This window comes from Topomyia yanbarensis, chromosome 3 (assembly GCF_030247195.1).
Source record: "Topomyia yanbarensis strain Yona2022 chromosome 3, ASM3024719v1, whole genome shotgun sequence".
In the NCBI taxonomy this organism is placed as follows: domain Eukaryota; kingdom Metazoa; phylum Arthropoda; class Insecta; order Diptera; family Culicidae; genus Topomyia; species Topomyia yanbarensis.
The window spans coordinates 222,970,262-222,990,068 of NC_080672.1; the positions used below are offsets into that span (position 1 = coordinate 222,970,262).

General features: G+C 39.3%; 1 protein-coding gene across 1 annotated transcript; it reads right to left on the reverse strand.

Moving 5' to 3' along the window:
* Positions 1 to 8,685: 8,685 nt before the first annotated feature.
* On the reverse strand, positions 8,686 to 19,393 carry LOC131687690 (uncharacterized). The gene is made up of 3 exons (XM_058971786.1): positions 18,984 to 19,393; positions 17,724 to 18,841; positions 8,686 to 8,873 (listed from the first exon to the last, which is right to left on the reverse strand). Exons 1-3 carry the CDS (start codon positions 19,391 to 19,393, stop codon positions 8,686 to 8,688), a joined length of 1,716 nt encoding a protein of 571 aa, XP_058827769.1.
* Positions 19,394 to 19,807: the final 414 nt, after the last annotated feature.

The window sequence follows — 19,807 nt, forward strand, 5'->3', positions numbered from 1 at the left end:
TTCGTCGAGATCGGAAAAAGTCTGTATGTGTGTGTATGTATGTATGTGTGTGTATGTGTGTGTGTATGTGTGTGTGTGTATGCATGTGCGTATGTGTCAAATAATGTCACTCATTTTTCTCAGAGATGGCTGGACCGATTTGCCCAAACTTAGTCTCAAATGAAAGGTGCAACCTTCCCATCGGCTGCTATTGAATTTTGGATCGATCAGAATTCTGGTTCCGGAATTACGGGTTTCAGAGTGCGGCCACACAGAAATTTCTCATATAAACTATAGGAAAAATTAAAAATAGAATTTTTATTTTTGATGCTAAATGTGTTCAAGGTGCATGAAACGTCGAGATTTGATGCAAACTCGAAAAAAATTTGACGACGATTCACTTTTTTGGATTTTGGCACATTTTTGCCTTTCTCATATAGAAAGGTTATGCAATCACTCTGAAAAACGTCAACCTAATCCCGGCCCGGAGGGCCGAGTGTCATATCCCATTCGATTTAGTTCGTCGAGATCGGAAAAAGTTTGTATGTGTGTGTATGTATGTGTGTGTATGTGTGTGTATGTGTGTATGTGTGTGTGTGTATGTATGTGCGTATGTGTCAAATAATGTCACTCATTTTTATCAGAGATGGCTGAACAGATTTGCCCAAACTTAGTCTCAAATGAAAGGTGCAACCTTCCCATCGGCTGCTATTGAATTTTGGATCGATCGGAATTCTGGTTCCGGAATTACGGGTTTCAGAGAGCGGCCACACAGAAATTTCTCATATAAACTATAGGAAAAATTAAAAATAGAATTTTTGTTTTTGATGCTAAATGTGTTCAAGGTGCATGAAAGGTCGAGAGTTGATGCAAACTCGAAAAAAATTTGACGACGATTCACTTTTTTGGATTTTGGCACATTTTTGCCTTTCTCATATAGAAAGGTTATGCAATCACTCTGAAAAACGTCGATCTAATCCCGGCCCGGAGGGCCGAGTGTCATATCTCATTCGATTCAGTTCGTCGAGATCGGAAAAAGTCTGTATGTGTGTGTATGTATGTATGTGTGTGTATGTGTGTGTATGTATGTGCGTATGTGTCAAATAATGTCACTCATTTTTCTCAGAGATGGCTGGACCGATTTGCCCAAACTTAGTCTCAAATGAAAGGTGCAACCTTCCCATCGGCTGCTATTGAATTTTGGATCGATCAGAATTCTGGTTCCGGAATTACGGGTTTCAGAGTGCGGCCACACAGAAATTTCTCATATAAACTATAGGAAAAATTAAAAATAGAATTTTTATTTTTGATGCTAAATGTGTTCAAGGTGCATAAAACGTCGAGATTTGATGCAAACTCGAAAAAAATTTGACGACGATTCACTTTTTTTGGATTTTGGCACATTTTTGCCTTTCTCATATAGAAAGGTTATGCGATCACTCTGAAAAACGTCAACCTAATCCCGGCCCGGAGGGCCGAGTGTCATATCCCATTCGATTCAGTTCGTCGAGATCGGAAAAAGTCTGTATGTGTGTGTATGTATGTATGTGTGTGTATGTGTGTGTGTATGTATGTGCGTATGTGTCAAATAATGTCACTCATGTTTCTCAGAGATGGCTGAACCGATTTGCCCCACTTAGTCTCAAATGAAAGGTGCAACCTTCCCATCGGCTGCTATTGAATTTTGGATCGATCGGAATTCTGGTTCCGGAGTTACGGGTTTCATAGTGCGGCCACACAGAAATTTCTCACATAAACTATAGGAAAAATTAAAAATTAGAATTTTTATTTTTGATGCTAAATGTGTTCAAGGTGCATGAAACGTCGAGATTTGATGCAAACTCGAAAAAAATTTGACGACGATTCACTTTTTTGGATTTTGGCACATTTTTGCCTTTCTCATATAGAAAGGTTATGCAATCACTCTGAAAAACGTCAACCTAATCCCGGCCCGCATAAGGTTTCTGGATTTTAACAGGGGCGCAGTTGATGGTTTACGGAGAGGGGTTTCACCCCCCCCCCCTCTATTGTTCACTCCCCTCCTTTAAAAATCTCCTTAAATCACCCCTCAGACCACCACCCCATCCAACCCTCATACCCCTACCTTTCAACCCCATCATCTTTAAACCACCACTATATCACAAAGCATACCAATTTAAGCTGGGGAGTCGTCACATACCCACCCCCGCATGACAAAATGAGTTAGCAAGCAGATAACATTGATCTAATGCTGATTAGGCTAATGGAATATGATATTTTTTTGGTTCAAGTGTTTCACCGTCGACACGCAGCTCATCAAGTTCATGGCTGACATGTCATTGTGTATAAGTGCAAAGTGTACTAAGAATGTAATGGACATTTCCACAATTATGTTGAACATAAAAAGCCTCCGTGCCATAGTTTAGAGAAATGAGAAAGGCACAATTGCACCGCTAGGTGGATTAAAACAGGTTTTTTAGTTCCGGCTTGCATGGGAATTTTACATGCGATAAGACGATGCGGTCTATATTTCCAAAACCATGTAAACCATCCGCGCGAAATTTTATAGCACTGTATAGGGATAATGTCCTTTTCATCGGAGATTAAGTTTGTGAAAATCGACACAACCATCTCCTAGAAATGCAATTTCAAGTAATGTTGCACCCATTTTAAAATGTATTACATCATTCGGACATCATGGTGTTACCAGTTTATATGGAAATTTGATGTGTGATCGCACTCTTCAACCCTTAACTCCGAAACTGAAACTATGGACTAAAAATTTATGTCCACCTTATGGGGGCGTTATACCGTTTATTTCAAACTAACTTTGTGCAAATCGGTTCAGCGATGTGAAACTTATGTGAGTTTAAATGATGCAAACACACATATACACACCGACATTTTTCCGATCTCAACGAATTGAATTGAATGGTATACGACACCCTGCCCTCCGGGCTTCGGTTAAAAAGTCGATTTTCAGAGCTATTGCTATACCTTTCTATTGAGAAAGGTAAAAAGGTTCAGAGAATTTTATGTGTGAGCGAACTCTTTAACTCGTAACTCTAGAACCATAACTCCGATCTAAATAAAATTCATTAGCATGGTGATGTTGCACCTTTCATTTGACCATAACTTTGTTAAACTCGCCCCGACCATTTCTGAGAAATGTGAGTGACATTATTTGACACACACATACACAGACATTTTCCGACTCGACGAACTGAATTAGAATGGTATGTTAGACTAGGCACTGTGGGCCTCGGTTAAGAAGTAGGTTTTCAGTATGATTGCGTAACCTTACTTTATACGAGAATGGTAAACCGCAACAATTCCATCTCATCCCAATAAAACTCTAAATAGATGTTGGTTATTAATTTATGTGATATTTGATAATACAAATATTAATTTCAAACAATTTCTAATGGGCTCTGAAACATTTTGAATACCCAGATCTGGCAAGAGGTAAGACATTGTTCGTATCATAGAAAGATATTCCCAGTTATGCAATTTGCTGAAACACCAAATCTTCTAATTCCTAGTAAACTTTTTTTTTCAAACTATTACAAGATCTCGACAGTTCGTTCATTAAGATATTTAAGACAACAAAAACTTAAATTCGATTTTCGAACTATCACTTACTCCCCAATTGGGCATTTTTTGGTCTCAGTTTTTGCCTTTTTCTTATAGAAAGGTTATACAATCACTATGAACATCGTCAAGTTAATCCTGGTATAACGGTATAACGCTCCCATAAGCTATTGAATTTTTTGTCGATCGGACTTCCGGTTTCGGAGATACGGATTGAAGATCGCGATCACACAGCAAATTCCCATGTAAACTGGTACACCATGATATCAAAATGATGCAAAACTTTGAAAAATGGGTGCAAAATTACTTGGATTTGCCAACCTAGATCAATAATGATTAACCAAAGTCGCTTCGACCACACCGGCCACCTACGATGGTTATTGATTCCATATAAGTAGGAATTGAAAAATGCTCTAAGTGGGAGTAAAGGATAATGTCAAAATCGAATTTGTATTTTTGAGGCCAAGAGTCTTCAAAATGCATGAAATTTTATGTAATCTCAAAAAAAAAAAGACTTCAACGAAGATTGACTTTTTTAACTTTTGCCTTTCTCATATAGAAAGATTATGCAACCTAATCCCGGCATTTTTTTTTTTTTTGATTAAGATAGGTTTTCTGTATTTTAACAGCAGCGTAGCCAGGAGTATGCGGTTCGGGGTTGACCCCTTTCCCCACATTACAAACCGCCCTTCCCTAAACCCCCTCCCCCTATCAAGTCCCTCCCTTGAAGCCCCTCAACACATCCGTCTCAAACGACCACCTCATCCACCTTCTGCAGAGCCACCCCTCTGTCATCCCAATCACCTTCACCCAGTAGGCATAACAGGATAAGCTGGGGAGTGGTTGAGTTGTGGGTTTTTCATCCCTTTCACACACACACCAGCATGATAAAATAAGTTAGCCGAAAGACAACATTGAGCTAATTCCAATAAAGCTAATTAAATTTTTTTTTCAAGCAGGGCGGATACGGAATAAAATTTCCTAGTGGGTCTGAAATTTCGATTTTGAAATGAACATATTACGTAATACGCAATAACAGCGTTTAATAAAAATCAGTTAAAAAATTGGTTTGAAATGATTTTGAGTTTGGAACAACTTTAAAATTGAAACTAATTTAAATTTTCTTAACAAGTTGAAAATTTTCGGCGGGGTTCCGGACCCCCAGGACCCTTGTTCTGGATCCGCCACGACACATAGCATCTCAAATTCGTGGCTATCGATCCATTGTATGAATGTACAAATCATACAGAATATGTAATGTACATTTTCAATATTATATTGAACATAACCAACCAGGAATCGTAGTTTGGACAAATGAGATAGGCACAATTGCATCACTACACACCTAGAAAAAATAGTGTAAATTTACGTCTCCTGACCATGACATATACGAGCATCAAAAATGACTTAGTTTTACGTTTGATTTTAATTTTACATGACGTTTAATTTCGTAAATCATGTAAAATTACTCCACATACAGCGTTTGTTCTGAATGGTAGGAAGTGTAATTTTATGTCATTGCGCATGTAAAGTATATGTAGCATGTAAAATTAAACGGAACAAGGTAATGTTTCGTCATTTCGTGAATTACTAGTTGTTGAATTGTGTCATGTTTGCAATTACGTCAACGATAAAATTCAGATTTTTTTGGTGTGTAGGTGGATTAAACCTGGTTCATTTTTCTATTTTCGGAACCGAAAGCCCAATTCGAATGAAATTTAGTAGCAGTCTATAAGTTGTACCTTTTATTTCAAAATAATTTTGTTAACTATGCTATATTTCCCCCTAAGGAGAAAAAATTGAGTAAACACCAAAATTTCTCCCTTGGGCGAATTTTTTTGGCGAAACCAGTCTTTGTACGTGAAGGGCACAAATCCTAGCTTAGTAAAGTCATGAGGGCGTTTCGACTTCGTCTCATCAGAAACCGACACTAACTTATTCTCGGAATAGATTATCGCCTGCATGAACTTCTGCTCTGACAGGACATCACGTTTGACCAATCGTTGAAACACAAAGCGTGTTTTAGTTTTAGGGATTTTGCGTCAAGCCGGCGCTAATCTATTCCGACAATAAGTTAGTGTCGGTTTCTGATGAGACGAACTCGAAACGCCCTCATGACTTTGTTAACTTTGTGAAACCTGCAATCATTTGAGACTAAGTTTGTGAAAATCGATTCAGCATTCTCCTAATGTGTGTTTAAGTCTGGAATACGGTTACTCCCGACGGGGCTTCCGGAATCGTCAAAGGTGATCTATGTGTCCAAAGAGGCTTTATTTGATCATTAGAAACCTAAATTCCAAGTATTTTTGCTTCATTTTTTTAAATTTTGGGTCATCTAGATATTATAGTGATACCAGTTTGTACAGGAATTTAACGCGAGACCGCACTATTCAACTAGTAACTTCGTAACCGGAAGTCGGATCAAAATGAAATTCAATAGTTGTCGATGGGAACATAGTACCTTTCATTTCAGACTAAGTTTGTTCAAATTTGTTCAGCAATCGCTCAAAAATTACGTAACAGCAATTGAACCGCAACAATTTTTTTTTATCATTAATATTCTATTATACACAGAATTCAATTGGGTCGTCTCCAACCACTTCTTTGTTTACTATGATTTGAAAAGCTCGCCAAACTATGAACATTATCATGTGGAAGTGTAGGTCCAAGCCGGCTATCTCGGAGCATGTGGTGGTGGTGATGAACGACGAGACATATCTGACCCTAGACGGTAACGACTAGCAGGGGATATTTCACGTCCACTAAGGAGGTTAGCAGCAAGGCCAACATGACTGTGGTACCGAACATCACTAACCCTTCCAATAATCCCCACCTGCGGCTAATCGAGAATTTGTAGGCCAACCTCAAACGCCGGATCTATTTCAACAATTTTTTAGCCAAAACCAAGAAACAGTGGAATGATAAAGAGAAAAAGGAGCTGAAGAATATGTCAATATCGTTCCTTTCTACACTTGTAGTCAAGGTTCTGGTTATCTATCGTAAATCCACTTATCAGTGTGTACAAGCATTTTTGTAAAATGATTAATATATGTAAGATTTAAGTAAAATTTGTTTCATGGATTTATGTTTCTGAGGAATTCCACGAAGATCCGTCCGAAAATCTTTAAAATCGTGACCGACCATCTTAGATTCCAATGAAACATTACACGTTTCACCGTCATGCAAGACTAAATATTTTCCACAGGTAATAAGATTATTTTGACTCAAGAGCAACTTTTCAAAAGGGCGTAAACGTTTCTACGTGCATGAAATTCAATTTTTTTTTGTTCGATTACTGTATTTTATACAGCAAAACTATCTGAGAACGAGTTACAGGGAATGAATACTTCTGTCTGAAAAAAAATATTCACTGAAAAAAATGTGTCATTTTTCAAAACAACAAAAATTTAAGATAAAAATTTAAATCGCGAAAAAAACCATTTTTTTAATTTTTTATATTTTGTTACCAAAAACCTAAAGAGAAAAGAAACATTTTGAATGTGATTGCATGAAGGAGAAAAAATCGGTAAAAAAGTTTTCCCAACAATAACTTCGTACATGTTTTTAAATTTCATACTAATAGACATACAAAATTGTAATTCTATTACAGAATATAATTCTAAGCACCATTTAAAATCAAAATGCATTTAACAAAAATCTTCCAAAATGCGATAGTTTTCGAGATATTTGAAATTTTGCTCCTTCAAAAACAATTAATTCGTGTAATTATGCTCTTTTTAAAAGTTATTCGTATTACCCCATCAAAAAATGTCAAAAATTTAATGTTTATCGTTTTAAAGACGTAAAAGCAACTTTTTAGTGTAATTGGATCCTGGAAAAGCTTTCAATAAAAAAGTTTTCCTAACAACTTTTGACATTTTTTTATAATTCTTACTATTTGCAGTCAAAAATACAATTTTCCTTTTGAATATGATTCTAAACGCCATTTTAAATCGAAATGCCCTTAACAAAAATTTTTTTAAATGTAGTAGTTCTCGAGATATTTTAACTTTTGTTTTAACAACACAATTATTTTGTTTTATTACGACCTTTTCATAAGTTAGTCGCGTTTCTCCATCAACAATAATAGGTTTTTCAAAAGGCCCGTAAATTTTCCTGCAACTTTCTCTTTGACATCAAGGCGATATTGTGAAACATTTTAAAGTTACATGAAAACAACCAACATATGATTCAGCTATATAGTTTAATCAACAGACCCTATGGTTGAAATATATTTTTGCGGTCGGCCGGTTTCTCATGGAATCCCTCTTCTAAGATTTTTCAGCTGTTTTCGTACACTGTCTATTTTTATTTCGATGTGGACGTAAATTGCAATTTTCTGTTCGCAGAAATTTGAATTCTAGTCGAATTCCAATTCTACAGTAATCTAGGTTGTTAAAGAAATTCGAAGGTTACAAATTTGTTAAGCTACTGCTGAGATACAGCGGATTAAATATATCGCATACCTACTGTTTCGAAGAATGATATTCTCTGTTCTGACGGAATTTTACATGAGTTAGCAAACTGGTTCGATCCCAACGAGCTCTTCGACAAACTGGAACCTCAACAACATTATCAAATCAAAGCTCGAACTACATCTCTGTTAAGGGGGAGCGCTGGTCCTGACCAAATCTTGGAGTTCTTGGCTTGTAATCTCTTTGGCCCAATATGGGTAGCCTTTCTTCAATCTACTGGCTGGAAATTATTAGGGTCACCTTTTCTCTCGGAATATTATTGGTAACAATTCCACTCCCGTCCAAGAAACTACCGACCTTTATTCCTTCTGAAATCTATATTTCTACTAACTCTTAAATTAACATTTTTAATTCTTTTTATGGAAAGAACAGTGTTATATCTATTTGGCTCTCAAACAATCACGAAATTGCAGCTCTATATATTTTGCTTATGAGTGTGTTTTATACACAACCATCGCACATCACACCGTCGTAACACCGAAATATGTTCCACAAACGGGGGGCGCTCAGTTGGTCAATCTATGACGGACTACATTTGCCAACATCTTCGGCCACCCTGAAATTCTGGAATTTCTCCAAGAAAATAATAAAGGAAAACAATTCCTCTCGAACACAGCATAGTCGATAGAAGTCCTCGAATTCTGTTGGTTGGATTCAACCGTTATTCGGCGTCCTGCTTCGACGATGGCAGGATGCATATCTTCTCCACAGGCCTTCTCAGCAGTCCAGTCGCGGTTTTCAACGTTACCACTCGTACTACACCATCTTTTCCAGGATGCACTTGATCAATGCGAGCCATTTTCCAACGAATGGGTGGTGTATTTTCATTCAGAACCACAACCAACTGCCCTACAGATATTGGGACAGGAGGTTGCCAACGTTTAATTCTTCCCTGCAGCTGTGTCAAATATTCTAGTCTCCATTGTTTCCAGAAGTCCTGAAGTTTTCGTTGTATCAGTTGCCAATGGTTCAGTCGGTTCGTTGGAACGTTGGTTATATCCAATTCCGGAAGCTCTTGCAAAGACGTTCTGATCAAAAAATGCCCCGGGGTGAGTGGTTCCAAATCAGTGGGATCGTCCGACATCGCCGTTAGAGGTCTCGAATTTAAGCAGCCTTCGATCTGCACCAATAAGGTGCTCATATCTTCAAACGATACCACTGTTTCCCCGAGCACCTTCAAAATATGTGTTTTAGTCGATCGAACTGCTGCTTCCCAGAGGCCTCCGAAGTGAGGAGCCCCAGGTGGATTTAAATGAATCCCTTCTCTTGAACACTCTCTGGATATCTCTCGATGATGTTGTTTGCTGCGTAAAGGATCCAAGAGCTGGTTTAGTTGATTTCGTGCTCCAATAAAATTAGTCCCATTATCGGAGTAGATATCGGAACATCTACCCCTTCTCGCAGTGAAACGACGCAGCGCCTATAAAAACGTTCTGTGGAAAGATCGCCTACTAATTCTAAATGAACTGCCTTTGTACATAGACAGACGAACAAAGCAACGTATGCCTTCACCGCCATTCGGCGTGGACCAGGTCGAATGTAAATAGGCCCGAAGTAATCAATGCCGGTCCAAGAGAACGGGCGCGCGACCGTTACGCGTGCAGCAGGAAGTTCTCCCATGAACTGTTGTACAGGTTTAGGTCTCGTTCTAAAGCAACAGAGACACTTGTGCACAATTTGCCGTACCACACTGCGGCCTCCTAATGGCGAATATTTCAATCGAACTACTCCAAGAAGTAGCTGCGTCCCTGCGTGGAGTAAACGTTGGTGATAATTCTCTAGCAACATCTTAGTCAGAGCGTGTCTAGCTGGAAGTACTATCGGATGTTTCTTGCTCTCTGCTTCACTTGAATAGCTGAGTCGACCTCCTACGCGAATCAAGCCATCGTCATGCAACTGTGGATTAAACCAACGTAGGTGCGAGCTCCTAGCTACTGACCGCTTCTTCGACAAAGCCACCCACTCTTCCTTAAAATAATCATGCTGGACCTTTCTAATCAAAACGAACTCCGCTTCTCTCAATTCCCTTGTTGTTAAAAACTCTATCGGCTTTTCCCCTTCTGAAGGCCTCAAAAACCTCATACATCGTATCCACCAAGCTGTGCGCCGTATCATATCAGTTAATGATGAAAACCTTCCGATGTACTAATCTATGAACGTTTCTTGCTGAGCTCCTGTACAGTTAACGGTCGACCTTCGTCTTTCCCCTTCCACGTCCTCTGTATTCTCCTCCGTCGATAATCTTGGCCATGTAGTTCTAAGTTCCATAAGCCAATGCGAAGCTTGCCACTATAATCTGTCTCCTACAATCTGCTCTGGAGTAATCCCACGTGATATGAGATCTGCTGGGTTTTGCCCTCCTGGCACATGTCTCCACGTATGCCCTTCTGTTATACCTTGGATCTTAGCTACTCGATTTGCTACAAATGTAGTCCACGTAGAGGGCGTAGCCACTGTAGTACACACGTAGAATCAGTCCAAAAAAACATGTCGATGTTAAATTTTAATAAATCTGTGACCTTTTCCGATAGTTGTGCAGCAAGCAATGCTCCACACAACTCCAACCTGGGTATTGATTGGCACCTTAGTCGTGCCACCTTTGACTTGGATGTAAGCAGTGCAACCTTCACCGCTTCTTTCGAATCTATACTTCGAACGTATGCGCAAGCTCCATAAGCACGTTCAGACGCATCTGAGAAGAAATGCAATTCCACGCGTAACGCTTCTGCGATGATCACACACCGCCCAATGCTTAACTCATTCAGACTCGGTAGCTGGTCTTGGAATTTTCTCCATTCATCGCTCATATTCCTTGGTAGTGGTTGATCCCACTCTAATTTCCTTCCTTTCGCATCTTCCAAACACCAAATCCTTCGCATAATTTGCAGTGGTAATGACTGCGCCTACCAAACCTAATGGATCAAATAATGTTGCGATGATTGACAATACCTTCCGTTTCGTTAGACCTTCGCCAGGATTTGATTTATCAATCTTAAATTGGAACCTGAACACATCCGTTCCGGGTCGCCAAACCAGTCCAAGCGTTTTGACTGTTGGGTCTAGGTCAAGCTGTACTTCATTCATTGGTTTTTTTTGATTATGATGGTCCCACCTCATACCCCCACAAAAGTGTGAGCTGAACGATTTATCTAAAAGATAATTAATATTTTGATCCATAACAAAACCAGTTAACAAAAAGAAACGGACTGGTTCAATTTGCAGACATAGCCTTTCCTTTAAAAGAACGTAACCAGATACATTTCGAATATTCCGCCAACAACCAGGGTCCATCAAGAAAATTTCCATTCCGGGAAGATACTTGATAGAATCGGGAATTGAACCCAATAGCTTCCATTTCCGATAATTCTCTGTAAGACTCCTCCCGCCTGACCAAGGCATCGGTACTATGGTGAGCAGTGACGAGCCTAGTGGCAGTGCAGAGTCCGGTCGAGTTATATCATCCACATCAGACCCCTTTATTGAAAGTTTCCTACCATTAACCCAAGGCAATTAAGGGATACTCCTATCCGAGAACATCCTTGATTGATCAGGAATTGAACCCGATATCTAGTAGTTATCAGAAGGAGTCATCAAGCCCCATTCTCAACGTGCTAACTCCGTTATTACCACTATCGCAGCAATAACCGAAATTAACTCTATTGTCGAGCAAACAACTCCATCATCAAATCAGACCCTGATCACAACAAAAGTCTAAAAGCTTCGATTCAACCCGATGAGCTTTTAGTGCTGGTCACCATGTTCGATTTCAAGTTAGTCTCTATCTGCTTAGCGCGCGCGTGGCTCAGACTTTTGTAGACATCTCATTATTTTTTAATAACTTTAATAAACAATTAACAAAAATCCATCATCATCATAGCGAATATAATAACTTAGTGTGACTAAATACAAATAATAGAAGAGGAAAAAAAATACAATCTTCGTGGTATTACATAGTTATTCAAATAACTCCAAAATATAAAAATTCAAAAAATCTGTCTACAAAGCAGATTTAACGTGTGAAATACATAGTGTTTTGAACTCCGCTAATGTTGCTGCACGTTTAATATGCCTAGGCATCGAATTGAAAAAGCTTATTCCTTTGTACAACAAGGAGTTCTGTGATCTACTAAATAAAAAGTTTGGTGTTCTTGCATCCGACGCGTTTCTAGTGTTGTACCTATGCACATCACTTCCTCTTTCAATTCGATCACACAAATATCGAGGCAGCATTCCATTAATAATTTTAAAAATGAACACCATTGTTAAGTAATAAATTCTTTGCTTCACAGAGAGCCATTGTAATGCGCTTAGCATGAAACTAGAGGAAGTGTATCTGTTACATTTTAAAATTAATCGCATGATTCTATTTTGCAATCGCTGTAACCTCAATATTTGTGTTTGATTGGCAAGAAACAAAATGGATGGGCAGAAGTCGATATGTGGTGAAACAATAGATTTATATAATAAAATTTTACTACTAATTGTTAAATCATTTTTCAGACGACACAATATACCATACTTTTTAGCAATTTTTTTGATGACATTGTCGATGTGAGACTTAAAGGTTAACTTGTCATCAATGATTATTCCAAGATATTTTAATTCACTAACGCGATCAATAGTCTCACCATTTATTTCAACGTTAACGTCAGGCCTAGTATTAGCCGAAGAGATGATCATATATTTAGTTTTAGCAACATTTAACTTTAATTGTTTAAATTTTAACCAACGAGCAAGGGAATGCAAATCTTCGTTCAAATGCGCCACGGCTTCATCTATATCCTTAGCTGCAATGAACAGAACAGTGTCGTCAGCAAACAAATTTAAGTCACAAAATCGTAAAACTCGCCTCATGTCATTTATATACATAATAAATAAAATAGGACCTAAGACACTACCTTGCGGCACTCCAAGAGGATTGCCGAGAGAACTAGATACAAAATCGTTGAAACTAGTTTTCTGAGTTCTATCACATAAATAATTTTCAAACCACTTATGTGCTATCCCTCCGATACCAAATCGCTCTAAAGTTTTTAAAAGTAACGGTCTCGAAATTGTCTCAAAAGCGCGTTTCAGATCCAAAAACACAACAAAAATAGTCTCTTTAACCTCGATTTTCTCTTTCCATTTTGCTAACACTAGATTCAAAGCGGTTTCGCAAGAGTGTCCCTCTCGGTATCCCGATTGCTCCGGAATTAGCAAATTATTATTATTCAAATAACTCATCAGCTGGCCCTTAACAACAAGTTCTAAAATTTTCTCTAATGTGTGCAACATGTTAATGGGGCGGTACTCTTCGGCTTTATCCGTCCCAGTAACTTTGGGAATAGGAATCACAAGTGATTCCTTCCAAACTGTCGGCACGTGCCCAGTTTGTAGCGATTCATTTACAAGGTCCAGCAGATCGTGTCCGATGACATGAAAGCAATCCTGTATCACTTTTGCATTGACATTATCGATACCAGCCGATTTTCCCAAAGAAAAACAAATATCTTTCAATTGTTCAAAAGTGATTGGGTGAAATCCATCAAATCTACAGTTAATATTAATCGACTGTGTTATTTCCGCAGGTTCACTGACCAGCTCAATACTTTGATTGATCAGTTGCACACTGTTAACGAAATAACTGTTCAATTTTTCAGCTATTATTTGCTCAGATTGTTCTTCTACCCCGTTAAAAGTTATGGACTGCGAGGAACTAGGTTTAGGTTTAATATAATTCTTTAGGATTTTTCATAACTCTTTGCTGTTGTTTTGATGTTGATCGATCTTCCTTTGAATGTACTCACATTTGGTCTTTTTCAAAGCTCGTGAATAAATATTTCGCGCGTGTGTGTACCTATTCCAAAGACGTTCACTATTAGTTCTGCAAAATTTCTTGTACTTTTTATCCCTTTTACGTTTCAGGCGCAAAAGATCTAAAGAGTACCAGCTGTTCGAGTTATTTAAATTAGCATACTTTTGAGAAACTAAACTATTTGTACACTCTTTTAACACATTAGTTAGAACAGCTGCCTTGTTATCCAAATTTCCATTCAATTCCGTAAAATCCAGACTTCTCGAAACCAGTTGAGACATGGCTTGTTTCGAATATCTTTTCCAGCACTTAATTTTAACTTTATCCTCCTCACGGTTTGGTTCATTCTCCAGTAAAATTGAAATTGTCTCATGATCTGAAATTTTACTATCGGCCTCTACATACGAATAAACCCCATCAAAATTGGAATACACGTGATCTATCAATGTTCTACTGTGTCTGGAAATTCTTGTAAACTCACTAACCGTTTGCTTGAAATTGAAAAACTCAGCCAACTGCTTCAACTGATTCGAATTTTGATCGTTGAGCCAATCAATATTGAAATCGCCCGAAATTACATTAAGTTTGCTTAAATCAATGAAATTCTCCCACCAGTTTTCTAAAATTTCTAAAAATCGTCGATCGCTAGAACTAGGAGAATGGTATACTACTGCAAAGTTTCCCATCTGCATGCCTCTTTCAACTGATATACCCAAGAACCAATTATTATCAACTGCTTCGTTTAACATAACGTTGAATTTAATCGATTCTTTGGCGTAAATAGCAACTCCACCGGTATGTCTGGAATGAGATAGGCAAAAAGCAACTTTATAACCCGGAATGCTATACTGATCAAATGCATCAGCATCAACAATATGTGTTTCTGATAGAAAAAAACAACAATGGACGTTTGTTTTCTACAAGATGTCGCATTGCAACAAAGTTTGTAGACAACCCAGCTATATTTAAACATAATATTTCAGATAGCCTCCCGTTTGTTAGTTGCTATTCACTCAACAAAACGTTGCTTTTTTTAGATTCTAGCAGTCTCCGATATACTGAACACTGCTTACTAAATGCCGCATGGTTTACGTCCAAATTCATTTTGCGTTCACTATTCTTTTTTATACAATTTACACATTTAAAATCAGTTGACGAGCATTCAGATGTTCTATGTGCTCCATTACATATGGAGCATGTTTCTTTATTAACGCATCCCGTACTCTTATGACCAAATTCTCCACAGTTGAAGCAGCGCAGCACGTTAAAGGCCTCTAAAACAGAACACCTATCCCAACCAATGTTCACCGTACGGGCTGACATCAGGCCGCTATAAGTGTTCTTATCAACTTCAATTATAACATTGTATTTGTTATACTTGAAGCGTGGATTTTCAAAATTGGCAACAACTTTAACAAAATCGACCGGAATGCCCTCATTCTGATTCTTTAATAAGTCAACGAAAACTTCCTCAGAGTATCGATCACTCATCCCCATTATTTTCAACTTCGGTTTACCGGGTATCGGTATAACAGCATTATACTTTTCACCCAGATTGCTTACAATGTTTTCTTTCACCGATTCAATATTATCCCGAGTTGCACACTCCACAATAATCGAGCCATCTTTACCGTTTTTAAAGTTGCTAGTTTTGTGCACCTTTGGATCTAATTTATTTTTTAATTCATTCCTCGTGGCGTCACTCGATTGCAACGGCTCGACTGGTTTAATTACAATGACCGGGCGAGCCTTACGTTTCGTTTGACTTCTAGTTCTAATTTTATTCGTCCCAGTAGCTCCCGACAAAACATTCGCGTAAGTAATTCTACTATTTTTATCAAAAACCTCGTCATTATTTCCATCATCGTCTATTTCAATTAACATCGGTTCATCTTCTTTATTCGTCAAAATTTTTCGTTTTCTACTGGGATTCCCGTCAGATTCAGAATGAACCTTCCTATTACTAAAATTCCTCTTTCTGTTCATTCCAACTAAATCAATTTCACGCTTAACATTTTCATTTAAACAACTTTTCAAATCTTCCAACCTTTTGGCAACACTGTTTTCCAAGCTAGCCAATTTACTCTCGAGAGAGAGATTGAAAGACCTGATCAATTTTTCTATTCCGTTTTCTACTGCGATGTTTATCTGTGCATCGATGTTTTTTCGGGTATCAGTGAGAGACTCAGAAATGGAAGCGAATTGTTCCATCTTCTTATTCAACTCAATGGATATCGAACTGACATCCTGCACACCAGAAGACTGATTTGATAAACACTTCGCACACTTGTAGCAAAGACTTGCATTATCAGCCACCCAATTTACCATGGCCTTTGTTAACCCGGAACATTTTTGATGATATTTATCACCGCAAAAAAGACATACAACAAGGCCTTCGGCGAGACTCACCGTGCTCGTACACTTTGCACACAGGCCGCTCATTATAGGCAAATTAAACTACAGCTGGAGAAGCGGGTTAATACAAAAGAACAATATAACGCTGCGTCTTCCACTGCGGGCAAGCTTATAAAGCCAGCCGCAGCGAAATGAAATCTGAAAATCACAGAACAATAATAGTCTGTATGACTACACACTATACTTATCTGAATGATATTTCGATTAGCAATAGGCGCCCACAAAGTTTTCAACGAAAAGTAAAGTATTTCACACGATTTAACCGATTAATGTTTACGCACTCTTTCACACAAGTTACCATATTCACTTTCACAAAAGCAAGTGTGCCAGGGTTTCTTCTGGTACGCCCTGCAATACCGTAGGACAGTTTGACGCCCACTTCCGAAGCCGAAATCCTCCGACCCCCATCATAGCATCTAGTTGAACTCGAAGATTCACTACCTCCTCAACATTGTTGGCCCCCGTTAACACGTCATCCATGTAAACGTCCTCGTTAATGACCTTGGCAGCCAGCGGGTAGTGTTCACCTTCTTCCAATGCTAGCTACTTCAGTGTTCTTGTTGCCAAAAATGGGGCCGTTTTAGTGCCGTAGGTGACAGTGAGAAGCTCATACGTTCCCACTTCTTCTGCACTACCTTCCCGCCATAAAATGCTCTGTAGCGCGAGGTCCTCTTCATTAATCCAGATCTGACGAAACATCTTTTCAACATCTGAAACTAACATTATTTGTCTTGTTCGACAACGTAGGATGATTGACCGGAGATCCTCCTGGATTACCGGTCCCACGAGTAGGGACGTTGCGATATTTTCGATACTAGTACGGAATCGATACTTCTGTTTCCGATACTCGATTTTTTGGTATCGATACTTCCATCACGATACTTTACTAGTATCGATACATTCCTCACGATATCGAAAAGAATCGAAAGAACCAGTAAATGGAAGTATTTGATTCGGAATTCTGAACGATTTTGGAATTATTTTCGAAGAAATGTGATTACCTATTCAGGCTAAACCATTGCGGAATCGGTTGTTACATTTGAATTGCTAGAATAACTAGAGCACCAATCGCATTTGATGAAAAAATCGATTCCGAACATTGCCCATTATTCGACAGTCCATGAGACTTTCTGATCAGCCAATTATTTATTGTTTATCTTTTCTGACATTCGACGTCTGACAGAATCGGCGACTGGATCCAAAATCAAACGAATCAGATCAATAAAATATATTTGTCGAACGGGTTTTTCTGTTCGCAGGAGCAGAGCAAAACGTTAACTGACTAAACCCACTACTGAATTTCTAAACAACGGTTTGCAGATTACCTAATTCAAAAAAATTAAGCTACTGTAAAAGTGCGCAATCGAATGGCGATACTTTCAAGTATCGATACTACGACTACGATTACATCGAAAGCATCAGTACTTGCATTCGATACCAGTATCGATTCTAAGTATCGATGTATTTTAATATCGAAATGTCCCTACCCACGAGCAGTGTATCGTTGAGAGATGTTCCAGTGGCAGTCTTACATGACACATCGAACACCACCCTAACCTTGGTTGTGGTGCTCTCTTGTTTAATCACGGGATGGTGCGGGAGGTAGCATCGTTTTCCTGTGACAGCCAAAGATGCATCCACCTTACGCATGTGTCCAAGCTCCAGATACTCTTTCATGAAATTGTTGTACTGAAGATGCAGGTCGGGTTCCCTTGATAATCTACGTTCTAATGCCTGAGACCACCGGTTTGCGATGTCCCTCGACTCGCCCAACCTGGCCAATACGGTTTTATCCTTGGGTAGTGAGACTGTATAATGACAATCCGTCCTCCTATTCACCGTCCGTATATACTGCTCCTCACAGCGTTGTTCCTCCGGCGAATAATTATTAGGGGATCCTACTTCCTCACAGGACCAGAAGCGAGATAATATCTCCTCCAAACCCACCGCCATGTTGCGAGATATATGGTGTGCATCCTGCGAGCTTGCTATCTTTCCTGAGACTATCCAGCCAAATACCGACTCGGTTAACTTTGATAAACCTTCTCCAAGTGAGAATTCACTTCCTGTGTTGAAGAACGCGAAGAAATGCTGGATGCCGAGCACCAAATCTACCAATCTGGTAGTAAAGAAGGCTGGGTCTGCCAATTCCATTCCCTTTGGAAACTCCAACCCGATCATATCGATGTCCCTTATTGGCAGATTGGCTGTTACCTTGGGAAGTAGGAGAAACTCCATTTTTCTCGTGAAGTCAGATACTCGTGACCTCACCGTCGCTGCAACCTTATGTCTTACTCTTGTGGTGGCTTGTCCAATTCCAAACACCGAGACATCGGAACGCTGTCGTTGGACCTTTAGCTGTTGACATAGTCGTTCCGACATAAAATTACACTCGGAGCCCGAATCTAGCAGGGCTCGAGCCGGAAAGCTCACTCCATCGTCCCCCTCCACCATAACAACAGCCGTAGCCAGCAATATAGCAGAGGTTCGGTGACTAGAAACGTGAGCCGAAACTACTTGGGTGACTGTTGCATTGGATGTATCGGTGTGGGTTTGTCCAGATGTGTTTATACTGCTCCCTTCCGCCTGGCCACTGTTTTCTTCGCTGGCGTTGGAACGGAAACATACCAAAGAATGATTCTTACCCTTACAATTTCGGCACACATACTTAGAAGAACAATCCGCTGCTTGATGTCCTTTCCTGAAGCAGTTACGACATAATGAATGAGTCCGCAGTAGCTTATCACGTGCAACCACTGCTAGCCGTTGAAATGCTGGACATTGGTAAAGTAAATGAGCATCGGAACATGCGACACAACGTCTGAATGGCCCCGTAACGAGTGTGCGCGACCGATTGCCTTCTCCTTGACGATTGAGCATAATCCCCCTTGGTATCAGACGTCTTGGTTGGTAGTGATCCTAACATTCGGACTATTCTTTGTAGGAATTCGGTCAGATCCTTGACCTTGTCATGTTCCTTTGTAGAAGAGTATTCCTCCCACCCTCTTCTAGTTATTGGATCCAACCGGGCACATAATATATCCAATAGTAGCAGGTCTTTGTAGTCACCAGGTTGCACCAGCTGATCCAACGTCTGCACAGTCCTTTGAAATCCCTCTAGCAATGATTGCAATTCCCTGGCAGACTCCTTTGCCATAATTGGTAGCTTGAACAAAGCTTGCACTTGACGTCGCTTTAACAATTTATTATCATTATAACGCTTAGTTAACGTCTCCCAAGCCACCTGGTTTTGCTCTAGTGATGACTAACGGATCGACCAATGCCTTAGCTTCTCCTGCAAGGCATTCCTTTAAGTAATGAAATTTTTCCACATCCGGAAGGTCGGGCTTCCAGTGGATAAGAGATGTGTACAAATCGCGAAAACTCAACCACTCATCAATATTACCGTCAAAAATCTGTAATTTGATTTGCGGGAGCCTCACGTGCTCGATGGTGGGTTGCTGAGTAGTGTCGAGCCCTCGTGTAGACACGTTAAATGCGGGATGCACATCTAACTCCTTGGATATATCAAGCAATCTTGATTTTGTATAAAAAAAACGAGTACTAAAAT